The sequence below is a fragment of the Rhea americana genome, unplaced genomic scaffold, assembly GCF_003343005.1.
Source record: "Rhea americana isolate MKP2758 unplaced genomic scaffold, rheAme1 scaffold_429, whole genome shotgun sequence".
In the NCBI taxonomy this organism is placed as follows: Eukaryota; Metazoa; Chordata; class Aves; order Rheiformes; family Rheidae; genus Rhea; species Rhea americana.
In genome coordinates this window covers 245,964-256,215 of record NW_028186567.1, presented here as the reverse complement: position 1 = coordinate 256,215, position 10,252 = coordinate 245,964, and the positions used below count along the sequence as shown (strand labels likewise).

Below are 10,252 nucleotides of genomic sequence, written 5' to 3'. Positions count from 1 at the left end.
CGCCGAGCACCGCGGGGCCGCGCTCCCCTCCAGCGGCCGGGGACCTGCTGGGCCCCTGAGCCATTAGGGCCCGTCCCCGCTATCCCTGTTCGCAGACGTGAATCCCGGTGCAAAGCCCGCAGCGAGCCCCGCGGGCTGATGAAGGCTGGCGCTGGCCGGGAGCGGCGGGCGCCGCGGGGCAGGGCACTGCCGGCACGGCTGACTCACGCCGGCAAGCAGGGCCGCAGGGCTCGGCTCCCGGCGAGCTGCGCTGGCGGGAGCGAGGTGCCCCACGGCTCCGGCTCCCCGGGAGCAAACTCCAGCTCCAAAGTGGCACCGTCCGGCACCGCCTGCTCCTGCAAACCGCAGGTGGAAGCGTGCGGGGAAGCGGGACGCGGCGGGATCCAAGTCCGCATCCCCAGCCCAGAAAACCTGCTCGCAGAGGGCTTCGTTTGAAACAAGCTTTATTTAACCATTTGAGGGACACGGTGCGGGGGGTGACAGCAGCGAGGGAGAGGCAGCGAGCGGCAAGCCGGCCGCGCTCACTTCTTCCGTGGCATCTTGTCCGTGTAGCCCTGGAAGAAGTCGTTGCACATCATGGCCGCGCAGGCCAGGAAGGTCACGTACTCCTGGAAATCCACCTCGCTGTCCTTGTTGCTGTCCAGGTTGCTCATGAGCTTCTGGAAGCCGGCCTCATCGGTTTGTTTCTGCCGAAGGGAGAGATGGGGAAAATGGGGGGGGGGGTTGCACTGAGGGCCCAGGCGTCCGGGAGCCCGGCGTCGCCCATGGGAGGCGGCAGGGCCCCAGCAGCCACCGGCCCCCGCGGCGCCCAGCCCCACGCTTACGCTGACGAAGCTGGGCAGCTCCTTGGTGAGCAGCTCCTTGAGCTCGTGCTTGCTGAGCTTGTACTTGTCGCCTTCCTTGCCCGAGTACTTGTGGAAGGTGGAGACCATCACGGCCAGCGCCTGCTCCAGCGGCCAAGCCATGGGCACGCCGGCGACTCTGCGGGCACCAACAGCCGGAGCGGGTGAGGACGGAGTGGGGGAAACCCTGTACCAGGGCCCGCGGTGCCCCCCGGGTGCAGCCCCCCATGCAGAGCACCCCGGGGCCCTGCTCCTGTCCTGCACCCCCCACCCGCCCCACGCAGGGGACGCATCACCATTTCCTTCCCGAATTCACCCGCCGGCCACGCTCGCGCCAGCAGCCGGGCCAGGCAGCGCCGAGAAAAGCCGGCGGGGAGAAGGACGGCGGAGCCGCCTCGGCATCTGGAGGAACGGCGGGGAGAAGGACGCTGGAGCGTCGTAGGAAAAAACAACTCACCAGCAGCTCAACAAACCGTGCGGGGGAGGCAGGGCAGGGTGGGAGCAGGGCAGGGGCGATGCCGCTGCATTTATAGCCCCGCCGGGATGCCCCCCCCCCCACGGGGATGGAGAGGGCCGATGCTGCTCCGGCGCCCGTCCGGACATTGGCTGGCAGGAGAAGAGAGGAAACCCCAGCGTGGCCCCTCCCCGGCCCTGCTTTGGGTTAAAAAGAGCAACATCTGGGCCCGGGGCGGGGGCACACCAGCCAAGGAGGGTGCGGAGGACACGGCCAGGGCCAGGGGCGGCGCGGAGCGAGGTGCCATGCAGGGGGGCTTCGGCAGCGCCTCTGAGCCCCGGGAAATCCCAGGAAAACGCCACCCCCTGCGCCTCCGCGGGGGGAAACGCCGATGCCTTTGCAGCGAGCCATCGCCGCCCGCATGCTGCACGCGAATGCTTATTCCTCCTTCAGCCACGGAAATCACAACCAAAACAGAGGCAGCTCAGCCCCCGCTGCCAGGAAAGGTGCTGAGCCAGGTGCCACCGAGCCGGCCCAGTAATCCCTGCTGCGGCCGCGCAGACCCCCGCGGGTTTGTTCGTGGCGTTGGGGTTCGATTTCCTTTCTTCTCCCTCAGTTTTTAACTACCGCTGACCGCCGGCCGTGGCTGTCTGCTGCCTGCGGAGCCGCGCCGGGGAGCGGAGCACTGGCCCGGCATCCGCGCAGCCTCGGCGCCGGCCCGGAGCCGCGTGGGAAAGCCGCCGCCGGCAAAGCCGCCCTGAGCCGGGCCAAGCCCGGTGCCCCACTCGGGAGAGAAAACCAGGGAAAACCCCCACGGGAAAAAGAGAGGCGCGGGCGCGGGCGGGGGTTTCTGCTATGAACACGGTGGCTCCAGCGCCCTGGGTCCCAGCCGGCTCCGGAGCCGGGAGAAGCCGTGTCCCCGGGGAAGCCACGTGTCCCCGGAGCCGCCCGCCCTGGGGAAGTGAGTCACGGGCTCCCGCGCCAGCCGGCTCCCACCACCCTTCCCTGGTTCCCGGCTCCCGGAGCAGCGCTGGGTCCTGCGGGGACCCGTTGGGACCACGGGAAAAGCCACGCTGTGTGCGCGGCAGTGAGGACCGGGGCCGTGTCCCTTGCGCAAGGTGGTCAGGATCGGTCCCCCCCAGGCGTGACAGTGTCTTTATGGGACATTTTGGCCAAAAAAAACCCCAAGCCTGGTGCTCGTCTTCGTTAAGAAGCGGGCGCAAGCTGCTGCTGCGAATTCCTGGGGCGGGGGAAGAGGCTCCCGGGGGCCGGGCGCCTTCGTGAGGAGCAGGAGGGAGGTGGGAAGAGGTTGGAGCTGCTGCTGGGGGAGCAGGGAGATGCTCTGCAGGGGGGTGGGCTCGGCTGCGCCGTGGGGCAGGAGCATCGCGGGGGCGTTCCCGGCCCCAGGGCTTCGGGGCCGCCGCGCACGGCCCCCCGAGCGGCAGCGGCTGCAACGCTCCCCGCAGGCGAGCCCGGACCTGCCGGCAGCAGACGAGGCTGCGAGGGGTGAGCCGCATCCTGCCCAGCCGGTATCGCAGGGCGACGGGCCCGGACGCCGCCGTCGCCCGCGGTGCTGGGGGAGGCCGAGGCGGGCTGGGGGCTGGCTCCCACCCGGGACGGGCTCGTCCGCGCCCCGAGGGGGCGGTGGGGAAGGGTCTCCTGCAGCCACCGGGGACGGCTGCCCCCCGCCTGGGGCACGCTGCGGCCCTCGTGCTCTGCGCGAGCCTCGGTTTCCCCTCCGGTTCCTCCCCGTGGCCGTCGGCCCCCCGAGCCGAGCCGGGCTCCGAGAAGCCCACGCGTTTCGAGTTAAGCGCGTGCTAAGGCTCTTCCCGCAGGGCTGCGTGCGTTGCTCAGAAACAGCTTTGAGCAGCTCTGCTCAAATTTTTTCCAGCAGCGTCTCCCAGCTCCGAGCTGCAGCATGGAAAATCCCAGGGAGGGGAGGGAAGAACCTGCTGGAGAAAGCCGTGAGTCACCCGGCCAGGCGCGCGGCCCGGGCGCCAGCGCCGCCTCCGCGCTCGCTCCGGAGGAGCCCCTCGCAGACGCGCTCGAGGCTGTGCAAAGCTTTTTTATTAGGAGCCCGGCAGCGAGGCGGCGCCGAGGGCTGGGGGCTGCTCGGGGCTCACTTCTTGCGGGGCTGCTTGGAGGGGCAGTCCTTGAAGAACTCGTTGAAGCCCATGGCGATGCAGGCCATGAAGCAGGCGAACTCCTGGAAGTCCACCTCGCTGTCCTTGTTGTGGTCCAGGTCGTTCATGATCCTCCTGAACTCTCCCTCGTCCATTTGCTTCTGCACGGGAGGAGAGTGGGGGGGGGGGGTCAGTGGGGCTCAGGACACCACCCCACCCCACCCCAGTTTGGAGTGCAGGACGTGCTTTGGGAGCTGCAGCGCCATGCCACCCGTGCCCACGGCGGTCCCAGCCGGCTGCCCGGGCTCCCGAGCCCCCCGCTGCTTGGGGGTCCCTTCCCCATGGGCTGAGGGTGTTTTCTGGACATGGCTAGAGCAAACGTCGCACTAAATGGTGGAAAAAAAAAATCTCTGCTGGGAGGTTTCACCTCTCCCCTCCCAGTTTAAGCGGGAAACCACAAGGGGAAGTGCAAAGAAAAAGGGGGAAGATAAAAAAAACGAAATCAGAATGCAACTTTTTTTGCCAATCAAAATATTTCTATGACGATTTGTGGCCCTGAGAAGAGCCAAGTTTCCCTCCCATCGGAGCCAGGGCTGCCGCGGTCCTCCCGGCCTCCCCCCGCGGCTATCCCGGGTGGAAAGGGAGCGCCGCCGGAGCGCCGCGGCCACTTACGCTCCCGAAGACGGGCAGCTCCTTGTTCAGCAGCTCCTTGAGCTCGGCCTTGCTCAGCTTGTACTTGTCCCCTTCCCGGCCGGAGTACTTGTGGAAGGTGCAGACCATGGCGGTCAGCGCCTGCTCCAGGGACGTCGCCATCGCCAGCTCCTGCCGGGCAGAGCCGCGCGGCGCCGGGAAGCAGAGCCGCGCGGAGGGGCAGGCTCGCCGGGGCGGGCGCGACGGCGGGGGCTGCGGCGGGTGCTGCAGCCGGTGCGGCGTGCGGGCACTTATAGCCACCCGGGGCGGGCTGCCCCGCGCAGCCCCCGGGCTTTCCCAGCGCCTCCGCGCCAGCGGTTTCGCCCACGCCTCATTTTTGCCTAGCGGGCCGTGTGATCCGGTTAGCGAGGGCGGACGGTTTCGGGAGATGCCGGTGCAAACGGGCACCCGGGCGCCGCGCGGCCCAGGCAGCCGGTGGTCGCGGCCGGGCCGTGGGGGCGGAGGAGCCGGCGAAGCCGCCCGCGGCGCTGCCGAGCCCTCGCGTGCGTTTGCTCGGCCGCGAGGCTGTTTGCTTAGGAGGAGGTAGCCGGGGTAAATACTCRTATAAAGAAATCCGAGCCGGAGGGCAACCCCGGGGGCTCCGCGCGCCGTGGGAGGGCTCCCGCCCGGCGATTCGAGCTCTGGCAACTGCAGAGCAAGGGTGATTTCCTTCTCCAGAGGATGCGGCACCCGGAGAGCCTGCGGGGAGCCTGGACCTCTGGGCCCCTTCCGAACCCTCGTGGCACCACGCGCCTGACGCGGCACCAGGGCTCGGGTGTGCAGCAGCCAGGGCGATGCTGGCAGGACGCGGGGCAGGAGCCAGGGGCTGGGCGCCCGAAACTGGGAGCAGCCGCGGAGCCTGGCGGCCCCATGCTCGTCCCCGGGGCCCTGCGGCCGTTCCTCGTGGAGCACCCCAGGGCTTTTGGGGAGGAGCACCCAGGGGTGCAGCCGGGCACTGCTGGGAGCCGGGCACCCGCCCCACTGCCGCTGCCCCAGGCTGCAGGCAGGTGATGAGCCCTGCTCCCAGGTCTGCGGGGAAAGGTGCATCCTAAAACAGCTCTATCGAGGGGCTGCCCGTGCCATGCACCCATGGGGCTGAGGGGCACCGTGCACCATGGCACTGAGGGGCTCCCTGTGCTGTGCACCATGGGGCTCCCCACACCGTGGGGCCAAGGGGAACCATGCACCATGGCACTAAGGGGCTCCCTGTGCTGTGCACCATGGGGTCGAGGGGCTCCCCATACCGTGGGGCACAGGGGCATCATGCACCATGGCACTAAGGGGCTCCCTGTGCTGTGCACTCTAGGGCCCAGGGGCTCCCCACACTGTGGGGCGGAGGGGAACCRTGGCACTGAGGGGCTCCCCGTGCTGTGTGCTGAGGGGCTGAGAGGCTCCACATACCATGGGGCCAAGGGGCACCTTGCACCATGGCACTRAGGGGCTCCCCGTGCTGTGCACCCCAAGGCTGAGGGGCTCCCCACATCGTGCTCCACAGGGCTGAGGGGCTCCCTGCACTGTGCACTGCGGCACTGAGGGGCTCCCCACMCCATGCACCCCGGGGCCGAGGGGCTCCCCACCCCATGCACCCCACAGCCGCACACCACGGCACCGTGCACGGGCGCTCCGCACGGGCGCACGAACCGCCTGCGCGCGCTCTCCACCCGGCCGCCCCGCTGACTCCCCGTCTCCTTCTCAGGCACCCGGAGCGGGGAACGACGGGCGCAGCCTCGAGCGAAACGGGCGCGGGGAGCTCCGCGGCTCCGCGCCCTGGGTCCCACGGGAAGCGTGCACGGGGCGGGGGGACGGTCACGCCGCACCGGCGGAGCGGGATTCCTCCGGCGTGACTCAGCCGCGGCCCTGCCCGGCCGGGACGGCGCGGGGGCCTGGCCCGAGCCCTGGCAAACCCCTTCCTGCCCCCGGAGTCTCCTCCCAGTGGAAAATCCCCGGGCGGCCGCGGCCGGGAGCGGGATGGGGAGGGGGCTGTGCCGCGCCGCCCCCTCGGGCCGGGGCGATGTCGGGGGTCCYCCCGGCGCCCGCTCCTCCTCTGCAAGCCGGTGATCCCTCGGGGCGGGGRGGCACCAGGGAGGCCACCCCCCGCCCCTGCCCCGCTCCTGCCCGGCCCGAAGCGGCGCTCGGGAGCCGCTGCCCCCCGGGGACCCCCGGCCGCGGCGGTGCCTGCCGACCGCCCGCGGCTCCGCGGCGGCAGCCGGGGCAGGGCCCCCCCCCAACCCGGGAAGGCAGAGCCTCGGCCCGACCCGCTGCTCCTCCACGCTTTATTGCTGCAATAAATAACGAGGCAGGCGGCAGCGCCGGGCGAGGAGCCCGGGGTGCCGCGGGCGGGAGGGAAAGGCGCCGTTTTCCCAGGGAGCCGGGAAGGGGCTAAAGCCTCCCGAGGGGAGCAGGGCGGGGAGGAAGGGGGGCTCCGAGGCCGCGCAGCGCTCGTGTCCTAGGTTGGGGGGGGGGCCACCACACCATGCCGTGCTGCGCCGCGCCGTGCCAGGGAGCGCGGCAAGGATGCGGCCGGCAGCAGGAAGGGCACCGGGAGCCGGGCAGCGCCGCGGCGCCGGCGGCTACTTGGTGTGCTTGATGCTCTGCTCCTGCTGACGGATGATGTGGGCGATGGGGCTGGCGATGCCGCCTATCAAGGTCCAGTACTCCTCGAAGCTGATGCGCCCGTCCTTGTTCTCATCCAGGTCGCAGATGAGCTTGTCGGCCGCCCGCTTGTTCCCGGTGTCCTGCGGGGAGAGACCGGAGCGGCTGGTGGCAGCAGCTCCCCGCCGGTGGCACCGGCTCCCCCCGCGTGCCCCCCGTGCCGCCGGCCTCACCGTCAGCATGTGGTTGAGCTCGCAGCTCAGCATCTTGCGGAAATCCTTCTTGCTGATGCGCCGGGGCTTGCGGCAGCAGCAGCAGCGGCTCGAGTACTTGTCGAAGTTCTTCACCAGCACCTGGATGGCCCACTCCAGCTCCGTGCCCTCCGCCATCGCCGCCCGCCGCCTGCGGGGAGGGGGCCRTGGGTGCCTCCGTGGAAAAGCCTTCCCTGCCCCAGTGGCGATGGCCCCAAGCCCCCTCCCATGCCGTGCCGCGCCATGTTGCGCCGCTCCGTGCTGCACCGCGCCGTGCYGCACTGCACTGCACTGCGCCACCCTGGCTCCGGCACGGCACCCGCCCCGAGCCGGGCGCCCCACCTGCGCCCCAGGCCGGCCGCCCACGCGCGGGGGCTGCGGCCCCGGGTATGGCGCCAGCTCGCAGCGGCCCTTTCCCAGGGCTCATTAGCCAGGAATGGGGCCGGGAGAGCAGCCCCGGGTGCGAGGGCAGGAATTACCGGCTGGGCTCCTCCGGCGCCCCGGCAGCGCCGCGGGGTCTGGCCCTCGTCCGGAGGGGGTTACCTGCTCCCGTCTGCCGGCGCTGCGTGCTGAGCCGAGCGTCCCCCCACCGAGCCCCAAGCCCCGGGATCGGATCCTGTCCGCAAACAGGGACATCCGAGCCTCCCTCCGCAGCCCCGCGCCAGGAAGCGCTTTTCTATGGATGGGCGCAGCAGGATGGACCCCGTCACGGGGTCAGGCGCCTGCATCCTGGGCAGGATCCGTGCAGACGGGAAGGGGAACTGCATGGAGTGGCCTGGCCTTGGCTCTTTCCTGCGCCGGCCCCRGCAGGCACGGGGTGAGCTCCAGAGCACCATGCCAGCGCCACCAGCATCGGGGCACGACGTCGCTGGACAGAGGTCCTTTTGCATCCCAGTCTCCCGGTTGCAGTGCCCAGGGCAGGATCCCCATCTGGGGCAGGATCGCTCCACACCAGGGTCCCCTGTCCRGCCCCGGCACCCCAGGGCTGGCTCCTGCCCGTGCCCAGCCCGTCCCCGGGGCGTCCCAGCTCAGCTCCGCGACGCGGGTKTCTCCCTGTGGCGGGGGCGAAGCAGAGCAGCCGGGCAAGCCGGGGCTCGCCGGCAGCTCCACATCCCGCCTGCCGCCCCCGGAGGCAAAGGCAGGACGCGGGGTCTCCGTGCCCAGCGTTGCTCCTCTTCTCTCGCCTTGCTCCTTCCTTCCTTGCAAGCTCCGGTGGCTGGAGCCGGAGCCGGTATTGCCACGGGAAAGCCGGGGACGCAGCAGTGGTGGCTGGTCCCCRTGGGTGAGCCGCGACATTCGCTGCACGTCGAGGCTCTTTGCGCGCAGGAGATGCTGACGGTCGTTGCAAGCCACCAGCRTGCGCCGCGTCAGCCCCTGCTCCCCCTCCGCCTCCTGCCCGGCACCCGGCTCCGGGGTATTCCCGCCCGACCTGCTCCGGCACGTCCCGTTGCGCCGAAGGATGCCACGGCGCGCGGCTTTTCCCTGCTAAATACTCACCCGAGGGGCAATTCCCATCCCGAGCCGGGGACCTTACCTAGCCTTGTCCGGGGGTCCCGCTCCGTGCGTCCGTGCCCTGCCGGCTCCCTCCGGGTTTGCAGCGCGGGCACGACGGGGGGCCRCTCTCTCCTCACCTTGCACCCATACCGCTGGGGCCCAGCCTGGCTTTTAAAGAGGCTCCCGCCCTTCCGGGAGCCGCTGACGTTCCCGGGGCGTTCCCAGGCCGGGGCTCACCTGGGAAGCAGCTCCAGCCGATTGCAACACCCGGCTGGGCTCGTGCACGGGATGCTCCGCCGGGGCAAGGGGCTCGCTCCCCGTTTCCCCCGGTGTGGTGCAACCCCACCGGTTTTGCCCCACGTGCAACCCCCCGCCGCGGTCCCGCTGCCCTCACCTGCCCTTTCTCAGCTGTTAAACGCCCYGACGCCGCTGCGGGGGTGGCAGCGCTGCCCCGGCTCCGCGGTGCCCCCAGCCGGGGCCGCGGGCACCATTTCTTTTAACCGAAAGCAGCCGCTCGAGGGGCAGCGCGGTGGGAAGGGCTGGCTGCGGCTCCTGCCGCGGTGGGAAGCAGGGGCACTGGCTGTGAGCAGGGCCCTTGCCAGACGCGCTGGGGCAGACGAGGCACTTCTTGGCTGGTGGCTGYGCTTGTAAACTTACATCCATAATTAATTGTCCCGGCAAATTGTATCCCTGCATGTCTGCTAGAGCAGTGGCACGGAGATCAGATGCCRAGATTAGATATGGGGATTATTTGGAGCTGCTTATTTATAGGTGCAAAATTGGAGGCGATGTGCTGTAGACAGAAGCCGCCTGCACGGATGACCTGGGCTCGCTGGGGCCGGAGCGCAGGGAAAGCGCCGTGGTCGTCCCCGCTCCCAGCGACTTCTCGCTGRTCTCGGCCGGGAGGAAGCAAACCTGTCCGCGGCCGAGATGCTCCGGTGCCGTTGCTGCAACATCCCAGCAGGGTGGGAATCCCTCCCGGTCCCTGCGGGCAGACAGCTCACCTCTGAATCACCGGCTTTCGTTACCCTCCTGGAGCTGGCAGATGTCACAACCGCATCCAGGCCCTTATTTTTACGAGGCATCCAGGGCGTGTGCGTGCGCGCGGAGCGGCCGCGGCTGCTGCGAACCCGGCGCAGTGAGGGTTCCCGGCCGTTTCGATTGCATCGCGGCGCTTTCTTCGCCCTCCCCTGCTCCCGGCCCACTGGGTCCCCAGCGCTTGGGCTTTTCGCGGGGGGAGGGGGATGTCTTGCTTTCGGGGACCTTTTGGGGGTTGCTGAGCCCGGCTCTGGCCGCCCGGCGGGGGCTGAGCTGTCCCCTCAGCTCYGAGGACTTCCCGGATACAACAGACACTTATCACGGGTGGCTCACGCCGTCGGAATTGCCGTCGCCCTGGGAGCAGTCGCCAAACCAGACCGAGGGCCCAGGAGTCCCCGGCCCACGGCCCGGCGCCCTGCCCAGAGCGGGCGCGAGAGCCGGGGAGTCCCGGCTCCCCTCTCCCCCTCCCACCGCTCCAACCATTTGACACATTTCCTGTCTCTAATTAAATGCACACCACACCTCTCTGCTTAATTTCCATGTATTTATTTCCAAAGCAGGAACAATAAATAGTCATTCCCGTTGTGAAATCCACCCCAAGGTGAGCGGAGGCAGAAGACGTCCCGTGGCTCTCGGGGCTCCGTGCCGGTGCCGCGGACCCATCGCCCCTCGCCTTGCCATCCCATCCTGTCGGGGTTTTGCTTTTCCCCTCTGCTTTTCCGCCCGCGAGCGCTGCCGCGCGCCAGTCCCGACCCGGCCCGACGTGGC

The 10,252-nt window shown here is 69.8% G+C and overlaps 3 protein-coding genes across 4 annotated transcripts; all 3 read right to left on the bottom strand.

The window, feature by feature from the left end:
• Window positions 1-426: 426 nt before the first annotated feature.
• On the bottom strand, window positions 427-1,408 carry LOC146589950 (protein S100-A4-like). Its single transcript, XM_085315397.1, has 3 exons — window positions 1,300-1,408; window positions 825-981; window positions 427-686 (listed from the first exon to the last, which is right to left on the bottom strand). The coding sequence occupies exons 2-3, from the start codon at window positions 963-965 to the stop codon at window positions 522-524; spliced, it is 306 nt and encodes a 101-aa protein (XP_085171523.1). The 5' UTR covers window positions 966-981; window positions 1,300-1,408; the 3' UTR covers window positions 427-521.
• A 1,956-nt stretch (window positions 1,409-3,364) lies between these two features.
• Window positions 3,365-4,313, bottom strand: LOC146589949 (protein S100-A4-like). The gene is made up of 2 exons (XM_085315398.1): window positions 4,092-4,313; window positions 3,365-3,580 (listed from the first exon to the last, which is right to left on the bottom strand). Exons 1-2 carry the CDS (start codon window positions 4,230-4,232, stop codon window positions 3,416-3,418), a joined length of 306 nt encoding a protein of 101 aa, XP_085171524.1. The 5' UTR covers window positions 4,233-4,313; the 3' UTR covers window positions 3,365-3,415.
• Window positions 4,314-6,593: 2,280 nt separating this feature from the next.
• Window positions 6,594-8,605, bottom strand: S100A16 (S100 calcium binding protein A16). 2 transcript variants are annotated; one of them, XM_085315396.1, is made up of 3 exons: window positions 8,487-8,605; window positions 6,935-7,103; window positions 6,594-6,844 (listed from the first exon to the last, which is right to left on the bottom strand). In XM_085315396.1, exons 2-3 carry the CDS (start codon window positions 7,088-7,090, stop codon window positions 6,680-6,682), a joined length of 321 nt encoding a protein of 106 aa, XP_085171522.1. In that variant the 5' UTR covers window positions 7,091-7,103; window positions 8,487-8,605; the 3' UTR covers window positions 6,594-6,679. The 2 variants fall into 2 exon arrangements, with proteins under 2 accessions (XP_085171522.1, XP_085171521.1); XM_085315395.1 differs by lacking the exon at window positions 8,487-8,605 and adding an exon at window positions 7,496-7,628.
• Between the last annotated feature and the right edge of the window lie 1,647 nt (window positions 8,606-10,252).

What these genes read in the sequence shown, in the direction of transcription:
- LOC146589950 (XM_085315397.1), bottom strand. Translation starts at nt 965, where the DNA reads ATGGCTTGGCCGCTGGAGCAGGCGCTGGCCGTGATGGTCTCCACCTTC. An exon ending in AGCTGCCCAGCTTCGTCAGC is followed by an intron (nt 687 to 824) that starts GTAAGCGTGGGG and finishes TCCCTTCGGCAG; the next exon opens with AAACAAACCGATGAGGCCGG.
- LOC146589949 (XM_085315398.1), bottom strand. Translation starts at nt 4,232, where the DNA reads ATGGCGACGTCCCTGGAGCAGGCGCTGACCGCCATGGTCTGCACCTTC. An exon ending in AGCTGCCCGTCTTCGGGAGC is followed by an intron (nt 3,581 to 4,091) that starts GTAAGTGGCCGC and finishes CCTCCCGTGCAG; the next exon opens with AAGCAAATGGACGAGGGAGA.
- S100A16 (XM_085315396.1), bottom strand. Translation starts at nt 7,090, where the DNA reads ATGGCGGAGGGCACGGAGCTGGAGTGGGCCATCCAGGTGCTGGTGAAG. An exon ending in AGCTCAACCACATGCTGACG is followed by an intron (nt 6,845 to 6,934) that starts GTGAGGCCGGCG and finishes CTCTCCCCGCAG; the next exon opens with GACACCGGGAACAAGCGGGC.